General features: G+C 38.1%; 1 protein-coding gene across 7 annotated transcripts in view; it reads left to right on the forward strand.

The window, feature by feature from the left end:
- Positions 1 to 12,020, forward strand: part of ANKRD45 (ankyrin repeat domain 45) — a 101,868-nt gene that overhangs the window by 83,051 nt on the left and 6,797 nt on the right. For all 7 annotated transcript variants that reach the window (XM_063710813.1, XM_055365999.2, XM_019036933.3 and 4 more), the window contains 2 exons: positions 4,807 to 4,901; positions 7,034 to 7,172. In XM_063710813.1, coding sequence (XP_063566883.1) covers positions 4,807 to 4,901; positions 7,034 to 7,172 — 234 coding nt within the window. The remainder of the gene's footprint in view (positions 1 to 4,806; positions 4,902 to 7,033; positions 7,173 to 12,020) is intronic.

Here is a 12,020-nt window from a genome sequence, read left to right on the forward strand (position 1 = left end):
CTTTTTTATTTATTTTCTTCTAATAATTTTGGGTTTGGTTTGCTCTTGCTTTTCTAGTTCTTTAAGATGTATTGTTAAGGTGTTTATTTGAAGTTTTTGTATTTTTTTAATGTAGGTGTTTATTACTATAAACTTTCCTCTTAGTACTGCTTTCACTGCATTCCATAGTTTTGGTATATTGTGTTTCTATTTTCATTTGTTGCAAGAATTTTAAAAATTTCCTTCTTATTAGTAATTTCTTCATTGACACACTGTTCATTCAGAAGCATACTGTTTAATTTCTATGTGCTGTATAGTTTCCAAAATTCCTCTTGTTATTGATTTCTAGCTTTATTCCATTGTGGTCAGAGAAAATACTTGATATAATTTTAATTTTTTTGAAACTTTTAAGACTTGTTTTGTGGCCTAACATAAGGTCTGTCCTTGAGAATGATCCATGTGCTGAGTAGAAAAATGTGCATTGTGCAGTCACTGAATGAAATGTTCTGTAAATATCTAGTAGGTCCATTTGGTCTGTAGTGTAGATTAAGTCCGATGTTTCTTTTTTGATGTTCTGTCTGGATGATCTGTCCAATGCTGAAAGTGGGGTGTTGAAGTCTCCACCTATTATTGTATTGGGGTCTAGCTCCCTCTTAAGCTCTAGTAATATTTGCTTTAAATATCTGGGTGCTCCGGCATTGGGTGCATGTATATTCCCAGCTGTTATATCCTCTTGTTGAAGTGACCCCTCTATTATTATATATGACCTTCTTTGTCTCTTTCATAGTTTTTTTCTTGAAATCTATTTTGCCTGATGTAAGTGTACTACTCCTGCTCTTTATTGGTTTCCATTGGCATGGAATATCTTTTTTTATTCTTTTATTTTCCATTTATGCGTGTCTTTACAGGTGAAGTGTGTTTCTTATATGTAACAGATAATTGGATCTTTGATTTTTATCTCTTCAACCACTCTATGTCTTTTGATTGGAGAGTTTAGTCCATTTACATTCAGTGTTATTATTGATAAGTAAGGACTTATTCCTGCCATTTTGCTATTGGTTTTCTGGTTGTTTTGTGGTCTTATCTTCCTTCTTTCCTTCCTTCCTGTCTTCCTTTTAATTTCTTGCTTTTTATTTTTTGTGTCTCTCTTTTTTTTTTTTTTTTTAGACAGAGTCTTACTCTGTCACCCAGGTTAGAGTGCAGTGACACAATCTTGGCTCACTGCAACCTCTGCCTCCTGGCTTCAAGCGATTCTCCTGCCTCAGCCTCCCTAGTAGTTGGGATTATAGGCATGCACCACGACGCCAGCTAATTTTTGTATTTTTAGTAGCTGGTCTCAAACTCCTGACCTCAAGTGATCTGCCTGCTTTGGCCTCCCAGAGTGCTGGGATTATAGATGTGAGCCACCAAGCCCAGCTTTGTTGATTTGAGATTTCATGAGACTTTCAAATAGTATCTTATAGTTCATTATTTTAGACTGATGACAACTTAACATAGATTGTATAAACAAACAAGCGAAGAGAAAAACAAATAAAAGCTACACTTTAACTTCATTCCCCTCCAACTTTTTACCTTTTTGTTGTTTTTATTTATATCCTATTGTACCGCCTATGTCTTGAAAATTATTATGTTTGATAGGTTAATCTTTTAGTCTTTCTATTCAAAATACGAGTAGTTTACCCACCATAATTACAGTGTCATACATAGTATTTTGTGGTTTTCTGTGTACTTACTATTACCAGTGAGTTTTATATCTTCTGATGATTTCTTATTGCTCATTAACATCCTTTTCTTTCAGATTAAAAAACTCCCTTTAGCATTTCTTCTAGGACAAGTCTAGTGTTGATGAAATCCCTCAGCTTTTGTTTGCCTGCGAAAATATTTCTCTGATGTGTTTGAAGGATATTTTCATGGATACACTGTTCTAGGGTAAAAGTTATTTTCCTTTAGCACTTTAAATATGTCATGCCACTCTCTCCTGGCCTATATGGTTTCTACTGAAAAGTCTGTTGCTAGATGTATTGGAGTTCCGTTATATGTTATTTGTTTCTTTTCTCTTGCTGCTTTTAGGATCTTTATCCCTGATTTTTGGGAGTTTCATTACTAAATACCTTGAGGTAGTCTTCTTTGGGCTAAAACTGCTTGGTGTTCTATAATCTTCTAGTGCTTGAATATTGATATATTTCTCTAGGTTTGGGAAGTTCTTTTTTTTATTAATATTATTCCTTTGAATAAATTTATTCCTTTGAATAAATTTTTTACCCTGCTCTCTCTCTACCTCCTCTTTAAGGCCAGAAACTTTTAGATTTGCCCTTTTGAGGCTATTTTCTAGATCTTATAGGAGTGCTTCATTGTTTTTTATTCTTTTTTCTTTTGTCTCCTCTGACTGTATTTTCAAATAAGCTGTCTTTAGGCTTACTAGTTCTTTCTTCTGCTTGATCAATTCTACTGTTAAGAGACTCTCATGCATTGTTTGGTATGTCAATTGCATTTTTCAGCTCCATAATTACTGCTTGATTCTTTTAAGTTGTTCCAAACTCTTTGTTAATTTTATCTGATAGGATTCTGAATTCTTTCTCTGTGTTATCTTGAATTTCTTTGAGTTTCCTCAAAATAGCTATTTTGAATTCTCTCTCTGAAAGGTCACATATGTCTTTCACTCTGGGATTGATCACTGGGGCCTTACTTAGTTTGTTTGATGAGGTCCTATTTTTCTGACTGACCTTCTTGCTTGTGGATGTCCACTGGCATCTGGGCATTGAAGAGTTAGGTATTTATTGTAGGTATTGCCGTCTGGGCTTGTTTTTACCTGTCCTTCTTTGGAAGGCTTTCTACGTATTTGAAGGGACTTGGATGTTGTGATCTAAGTTTTTGGTTACTCTAGCCATATCTGCATTAGGGGGCACCCCAAGCTCAGTAACACTGTGGCTCTTGCAGACTTGTAGAGATACTGTCTTCGTGGTCTTGGGTAAGATGTGGGAAAATGCCCTGGATTATCAGGCAGAAACTCTTTTTTTCTTTTCTTACTTTCCCCTCAATAAACAGAGTCTCTCTGTGCTGAGCTGCCTAGAACTGGGGGAGGGGTAACACAAGCACCCCTGTGGCCACCACCACTAGGACTGCCCTGGGTCAGACCTGAAGCCAGCATGGCACTGGGTCTTGCCCAAGGCCGGTGGTGGCCACTGCCTAGTTATTGCTTATATTCACTCAAGGCCCAGTGGTCTACAATCAGCAGTTGGCAAATACAGCCAGGCATGTGTCCTTCCGTAAAGGCAACAAGTTCCCCCAGGCTCTGGGTGGGTCTGGAGATGCCATCTGGGAGTAAAGTCCTGGAGTCAAGAACCTTAGGAATCTAGCTGGTGCTCTATTCTACTGCAGCTGAGCTGGCACCCGAGCCATAAGACAAAGTCCTTCCCACTTTTCCTCTCCCCTTTCTTCTAACAGAGTAGTCTCTCCCTGTGGCCACCACTGCCCAGGCCCACAGCAAGTCCACCTGGCTACTGCTGATATTCACTTGAGGCCCAAGGGCTCTACAATCAGACTGTGGTGAATACTGCCCAGCATGGGTTTCTCCCTTCAGGGCAGTGGGCTCTCCTCTGGTCCAGGCCAGGCCCAGAAATGCTCTCCAGGAGCCAAGGCTTGGAATCAGGGACCTTAGGATCCTGCTTGGTGTGCTACACCACTGTGGCTGAGCTGGTACCCAAGTTGCAAGACAAAGTCCCATTTACTCTTCCCTCTCCTTTCGTCAAGCAGAAGGTGTCTCTCCCCATAGTCACTACAGCTGGGGAATGTTCTGGGTCAGCCCTGAAGCCAGCATGGCTCTGAGTCTCACCCAAGGTCCGTGGTGAGTACTGCCTAGGTATCATTGCTGCTTATTCAGGACCCAAGGGCTCTTTAGTCAGCAGGTGATGAATCCTGCCAGGACTGGGTCCTTGCCTTCAAGGCAGCTGGTTCCCTTCTGGCCCAGGATGTGTCTAGAAATACCACCTTGGAGTTAGGGCCTGGAATGGGGGCCTCAGGACTCTGCTTGGTGCCGTGTTCTACTGTGGCTGAGCTGGTATCCAAGTTGCAAGACAAAGTCTTATTCACTTTTGCCTCTCTTCTCCTCAAGCAGAGGAAAGGAGTCTCTGCCAGAGCTGTAAGCTGTGTTGCCTGGGATTGGCAGAGCGGTGGCAAGCACTCTCATGGCCATTCAGGCTGGTATCTCACTAGGTGATGTGCACCCCAAGTCCACTGGCTCTGATCCCTGCACAGCACTAGGACTTGCCCAGGAATTGCAGCCCTCGTGGCCTAGATGGCCTTTCAAGTTTATTTAGGACCCCATAGCACTTTAGCCTGTAGTGGTGGGGCCTGCTGGAACTCAGATTCCAACTGCTGGGCTGTGTGCTTCACCTCTGGCTAGGGCTGGTCTAAATGCTGCATCCATGGTTGTCAGCTGAATTCTGCCCCATGTTGCTTTCTTCTATGATAGGGGAGCATTGAGCTGTAGTGCAAAGTCCCACAGTCACTGTGCTCTCCCTCAAGCATATAGATTCTCTGTCTGCAGTGTGTGGCTATTACCAGGGGTAGGGGGGAAGTGTGGTGTAGGCAGTTCAAAACTGTCTTTCCTACCCTCTTCAGTGCCTCTTTCCTTAATATGATGTTAAAATGAGCTACTGTGATTGCTTACCTGATTTTTGGTTCTCATGTTGGTGCTTTTTTGTATGGATAGTTTTTCAATTTGGCGTTTCTGTGGGGTGGGGTGGACAGTGGAGGCTTCCATTTGACTATCTTGCTCTGCCTCTTGTGTTTGTCTTGTCATGTGTGTGTTTCTGTCCATTCTTTCAGATGCAAGGCTGACTCTGAAAAAATACATTGCAAAAGTCTCTTTAGCTGTTACTGACACAGAAAAGGGATCAGGGAAACTCCTTAAGGAAGACAAGGTACTGTATTGTGATTATTGCTTGTTCTGTAGTGTTTTGAGAATTTTGTCTTACATTTTTGCACTGATGTTCTAAAGGCAGGTGGTGGTCCTTAATTCCTCCCTCCTCCCTCTTTCTTTCCTTCTTCCCTCCTACTTTCCCTTCCTTTCTTTATAAACCTCTAATAGATAGTCTGATCAAAACTAAAATAAATAGTATTAAAGAGTGACATAGAGATGTACTAAGTATCAAACCCAGCAACATGGCCGAATCTTAGAAATGTAATATTGAGTAAAAAAAATTATCAAAGACTACATAGACTTTTATAAAGCTCAAAAACAAGCAATATCAAACTATATAATTTAGGGATGCCTACATATGGGAGTAAAACTATTTAAAAAGCCAAGCAAAGGGATAAGCACAGATCATAGTTATCTCTTGAAGGCAGTCAGGGGGGTGGGATGGGGAGGGACAGAAGCTGTATTAATAGTACTGGTAGTGTTCTGGTTCTGGACTGGTAGGGTGCAAAATAATACAATGGAAATATTCATTTCATTATTTTGCTTCAAAACTGAGATATACATTGTATATTTTAGTATATATGTACATGTACAAATACATTGCATATTATTTAATGTGTCAAATTTTCCAGAATGGGAAAAGAGATACACAGCTGTAAACACAATAATTTTAAAGCCCACTTGCCACATATCTAAGTACTAGATCTAAGCATTCCCTGTGGAATAGTTTAGTGCTCTGAATGTACATTTAAAAAATATACTGAAGGTATCAGAAATGTGTTTTGGTTTTAAATTATTTCGTATATTTTTGTGCAGGATGCTCTGTGAATTTCCTGTGACTTATTATTCAGATGAAAAAGAATTAGGTATTGCTAAAAGTATAAGATATCACCAAGTCTAAGCACTTGATAAGTTATACATTGCACTTGTGTCTTGTAGAGTACTCTGCAAAATCTCTTGTGAAACAAACAAAATGTAGGCAAAATTTATTAGAATAGCTTTTCGAGCTATCAGATCTGCAAAGCAAAATTTTCCTGACACAAAGAAATAGTGCTTTGTCAAACTAGTCACTAGAACATTCTTAATTTAATTTTTAAAAATTTGATTATTTGAACTAGAAATTATTATGTATACATAGTAATAATTAGAAAAAATCAGAATGTCTAGAGCAAACATAATAGTTTTCCCTTTTCTATTTGTATTCTTATTACCTACTCTGTGGTTTCGATAATAATTTTGTGTTATGTTTTCCCTTTCACTTATATAATCATATGTATCCATACACATAATAGGAATTTTATGAAAGACTTTGTTTTTATAAAAATGAGATCACACTTATATATATTATTCTTTAATTTTACTTTTTTTCCTTCTCAATAAGATATTATGGACACCTCTCTAAGTCTACTTGCTTCTACATACTTCTGCATATGCTACTGCTTATTATTTAACAGTATGGACAGGACATACCACAAATGTATTTATTTATCTTTATTTTTACAGACCATAGTATAATAAACATCTTAAATCAGACATCAGAAATTTGCTGCATATGTTCAGTGAGATAATTTTACAGTGCAAATTGAGAGATTTTCAGTAAGATGGAGCTTTTCTTGTATTTCTTGAACTTCCTCCTTCTGTGAACCATTTGAGAGGGAATAAAATATCAGCATTGTCTTTTGAGTTGCGTGCAACTCATACCATCCACCCATTCTTTTCTGGTCTTTGCAAGTACTTCTTTTAGTCACAGGGCTTAACAAAAATAAAGAATTAGGGAGAAAGTGTAGAATGGTACCAGGCTTCATGACTCTTGATGGTGAGTTTTATTGTGCTCATATTCCACTAACATTAGAGCTGCACTGTCCAATATAATAGATACTAGCCACATGTGACTATGCAAATTTGAATTATTTAAAATTAAATAAAATTTAAAATGTAGTTCCTTAGTCACCCTAGCCACATTTCTAGTGCTCAATAGCTATTTATATCTAATGGCTACTGTATTGGACAATGCAGGTACAGAATATTTCTATCATCACAGAAAGTTCAGTTGGACGTGCTGGTTTAGAGATACTGTTGAGTTTTATTTTTCAATAAATAAGTGGAGAGCAAACTCTGTATTTCTGTCCCTAGAATACCATCCTCAGTGCATGCCGTGCAAAAAATGAGTGGTTGGAAACCCATACAGAAGCTTCCATTAATGAGCTTTTTGAGCAGAGACAACAACTGGAAGATATTGTGACTCCTATCTTCGCAAAAATGACTACACCACGTAAGTTTTGGATAAAAGGTGGTTTGAATGTCAGAAGGGATGAAAATTAAGTTCAATGTTGTTATTTTTGAGATATTCTGATTTTAACAATCTTCATTAAGTAGTTATTAACATTGTTACAAGCACTAATCTATGATATAGTTCCCTAGTTTCATTATTTTCAATATTAGTAATAACTAATAATAACTGAATTCTTCCTATAGGAAATGTCTAATACTAATCTTAATATTACCATCATCAGTCATTAAATTTTATGTGATTACTGTAGCTTTGCTTTGATTTTTTTTTTTTTTTTTTTTTTCCGGAGGCAGAGCGTTCCTCTGATACCCAGGCTGGAGTGCAGTGGTGTGATTGTAGCTTACCACAGCGTCCACCTCCTGGGCTCAAGTGATACTCCTGCTTCCTGAGTAGCTGGGACCACAGGCAGGCATTACCATGCTTGGCCAATTTTTAAATTTTTTATGGAGATAGGGTCTTGCTATGTTTCTCAGGCTGGTCTTGAACTCCTAGCTTCATATAATCCTCCTACCTCAGCCTCCTGAAGTGTTGGCTTTACAGGTGTGACCACACTGGGCCTGTCATTGATTTTGATTCTCATCTAGGAGGCATCTCCTGCTGGGAGATAGGGTGCAACATTTTATTTTATTTATTTTTATTTTTATTTTTTTCCTTCAACATTTATTTTAAGTTCCAGGGTACATGTGCAGGATGTGCTGGTTTGTGACATAGGTAAACGTGTGCCATGGTGGTTTGCTGCTCAGATCAACCCATCACCTTGGTATTAAGCCCAGCATCCATTAGCTAATTCTTCCTGATGCTGTCCCTCCCCCCACCCCCACAGTGTATGTTGTTCCCCTCCATGTGTCCATGTGTTCTCATCATTCAGCTCCCACTTACAAGTGAGAACATACAGTGTTTGGTTTTCTGTTCCTGCATTAGTTTGCTGAGGATAATGGCTTCCAGCTCCATCCATGTCTTTTAAATGCACATGGTCTCGTTCCTTTTTATGGCTGCATAGTATTCCATGGTATATATGTTCCACATTTTCTTTACCCAGTCTATCATTGATAGGCATTTGGGTTGATTCCATGTTTTTGCTATTGTGAATAGTGCTGCAATGAACATACACATGCATATATCTTTATAATAGAATGATTTATATTCCTTTGGGTATATACCCACTAACGGGATTGCTGGGTCAAATGGTATTTCTGTCTCTAGATCTTTGAGGAATTGCCATACTGTCTTCCACAATGGTTAAATTAATTTACATTCCTACCAACAGTGTATAAGAATTCCTTTTTATCCACAACCTTGCCAGCATCTGTTGTTTCTGGGTTTTTTAATAATTGCCATTCTGACTGGCGTGAGATGGTGTGTCATTGTATTTTTGATTCGCATTTCTCTAATGATCAGTGATGTTGAGCTTTTTTTCATGTTTGTTTACTGACTACATGAATGTGTTTTTTTTTTTTTCGAGGCGGAGTCTCACTCTTGTCACTCAGACTGGGTCTGTAACCCCCGCCTCCACTGTAACCCCCGCCTCCTGGGTTCAAGTGATTCTCTTGCCTCAGCCTCCTGAGTAGCTGGGATTACATGTGTGCCACCATGCCCAGCTAATTTTTATATTTTTTTGTAGAGACAGGGTTTCACCATGTTGGCCAGGCTGGTCTTGAACTCCTGACCTCAGGTGGTCCACCCACCTCAGTCTCCCAAAGTGCTGAGATTACAGGCATGAGCCACCATGCCCGGCCTTTTTTTTTTTTGAATGTCTTCTTTTGAGAAGTGTCTGTTCGTGTCTTTTGCCAACTTTTTAATGGGGTTGTTTGTTTTTTGCTTGTACGTTTGTATAAGTTCCTTGTAGACTCTGGATATTAGACCTTTGTCAGATGAATAGATTGCAAAAATTTTCTGTAGGTTGTCTGTTCACTCTGATGATAGTCTCTTTTGCTGTGCAGAAGCTCTTTCGTTTAATTAGATCCTATTTGTCAATTTTTCCTTTTGTTGCAATTGCTTTTGGTGTTTTACTCATGAAATCGTTGCCTGCACCTATGTCCTGAATGGTATTGCCTTGATTTTCTTCTAGGATTTTTATAGTTTTGGGTTTTACATTTAAGTCTTTAATCTATCTTGAGTTAATTTTTGTATAAGGTGTAAGGAAGGGGTCCAGTTTCAATTTTCTGCATATGGCTAACCAGTTTTCCCAACATCATTTATTAAATAGGGAATCCTTTCTCCATTACTTGTTTTTGTCAGGTTTGTTGAAGATCAGATGGTTGTAGGTGTGTGGTCTGATTTCTGAGTTCTCTATTCTTTTCCATTGGTCTATGTGTCTGTTTTTGTAACAATACCATGCTGTTTTGGTTACTGTAGCCTTGTAGTATAGTTCAAAGTTGGGTAGCATGATGCCTCCAGCTTTGTTCTTTTTGCTTAGGATTGTCTTGGCTATTCAGGCTCTTTTTTTATTCCATATGAATTTTAAAATAGTTTATTCTAATTCTGTGAAGAATGTCAATGACAGTTTAATGGGAATAGCATTGAATTTATAAATTACTTTGGGCAGTATAGTCATTTCATAATATTAGTTCTTCCTGTCCATGAGCATGGAATGTTTTTCCATTTGTTTGTGTCCTTTCTGATTTCCTTGAGCAGTGGTTTGTAGTTCTCCTTCAAGAGGTTGTTCACTTCCCTTGACTGCTGTATTTTTATGTATTTTATTCTTTTTGTAGCAATTGTGAAGTGGATTTCATTCATGATTTGGCTTTCTGCTTGCCTGTTGTTGGTGTATAAAAATGCTAGCAATTTTCGCACATTGAGTTTGTATCCTGATAGTTTGCTGAAGTTGCTTATCAGTTTAAGAAGCTTTTGGGCTGAGATAATAGGATTTCCTAGATATAGGATCATGTCATCTGCAAACAAAGATAATTTAACTTCCTCTGTCCCTATTTGAATACTGTTTATTTGTTTATCTTGCCTGATTTCCCTAGCCAGAACTTCCAATACTATGTCGAATAGGCATGGTGGAAGAGGGCATCCTTGTCTTATGCTGATTTTCAAGGGGAATGCTTCCACTTTTTGTCCTTTCATTATGACATTGGCTGTGGGTTTTTCATATAGGGCTCTGATTATTTTGAGGTATGTTCCTTCAATACTTAGTTTATTGAGAATTTTTAACATGAAGAGATATTGAATTTTATCAAAGGCCTTTTCTTTCTCTATCGAGATAATCATGTGGTTTTTGTCTTTAGTTCTGCTTATGTGATGAATTACATTTATTGATTTGTGTATGCTGAACCAACCTTGCATCCTGGAGATGAAGCCAACTTGATCATGATGAATAAACTTTTTGATATGCTGCTGGATTTGATTTGCCAGTATTTTATTGAGGATTTTTGCATCAATGTTCATCAGGGATATTGGCCTAAAGTTTTCTTTTTCTGTTGTATCTCTGCCAGGTTTGGGTATCAGGATGATGCTGGCCTCATACAACGAGTTAGAAAGGAGTCCTTCCTTTTCAATTTTTTGGAATAGTTTCAGTAGAGATGGTACCAGCTCTTCTTTATACCTCTGGTGGAATTCAGCTGTAAATCCATCTGGTCCTGGGCTTCTTTTTGGTTGGTAGGCTATTTATTACTGCCTCAATTTCAGAACTCATTATTGGTCTATTCAGGGATTCAATTTCTTCCTGGTTCAGTCTTTGGAGGGTGTATGTGTCCAGGAATTTATTCATTTCTTCTAGATTTTCTACTTTATGTTCATAGAATTGTTTATAGTTTGTCTGATGGTTGTTTTGATGTGGAATCAGTGGTGATATCACCTTTATCATTTCTGATTGTGTCTATTTGATTCTTCTGTTTTTCTTATTTATTAATTTGGCTAGTGGTCTATTTATTTTATTAATTTTTTTCCAAAAACCCAGCTCCTGGATTCATTGATTTTTTTGAAGGGTTTTTTTTGTGTCTCTGTCTCCTTCACTTCTGCTCCAATTTTGATTATTTTTTGTCTTCTGCTAACTTTGGGGTTTGTTTGCTCTTGGTTCTTTTTCTTTTTTTTATACTTTAAGTTTTAGGGTACATGTGCACAATGTGCAGGTTAGTTACATATGTATACATGTGCCATGCTGGTGCGCTGCACCCACTAACTTGTCATCTAGCATTAGGTATATCTCCCATTGCTATCCCTCCCCACTCCCTCCAACCCACAACAGTCCCCAGAGTGTGATGTTCCCCTTCCTGTGTCCATGCTCTTGGTTCTCTAGTTCTTTCAGTTGTGGTGTTAGGTTGTTAATTTGAGGTCTTTCCAGCTTTTTGATGTGGGCATTTAGTGCTGTGAATCTCCCTCTTAACTCTGCTTTAGCTGTATCCCAGAGATTCTGGTACATTGTCTCTTTGTTCTCATTAGTTTCAAAGAACTTCTTGATTTCTGCCTTAATTTCAGTATTTACCCAGGAGTCATTCAGGAGCAGGTTGTTCAATTTCCGTGCAGTTGTGTGGTTTTGAGTGAATTTCTTAGCATCGAGTTCTAATTTGATTGCACTGTGGTCTGAGAGACAGTTTGTTATGATTTCAGTTCTTTTGCATTTGCTGTCTGTTTTACTTCTGCATATGTGATCAATTTTTGAGTTAGTGCCACGTGGTGATGAGAAGAATGTATATTCTGTTGTTTTTGGGTGAAGAGTTTTGTAGATATATATCAAGTGTGCTTGATTCAAAGCTGAGTTCAGGTCCTGAATATCTTTGTTAATTTTCGGTCTGGATGGTCTTTTTAATATTGTCAGTGGGGTGTTAAAGTCTCCTATTATTATTGTGTATGAGTCTAAGTCTCTTTGTAGGTTTCTAAGAACTTGTT

Source organism: Gorilla gorilla, chromosome 1 (assembly GCF_029281585.2).
Source record: "Gorilla gorilla gorilla isolate KB3781 chromosome 1, NHGRI_mGorGor1-v2.1_pri, whole genome shotgun sequence".
Taxonomy (NCBI): domain Eukaryota; kingdom Metazoa; phylum Chordata; class Mammalia; order Primates; family Hominidae; genus Gorilla; species Gorilla gorilla.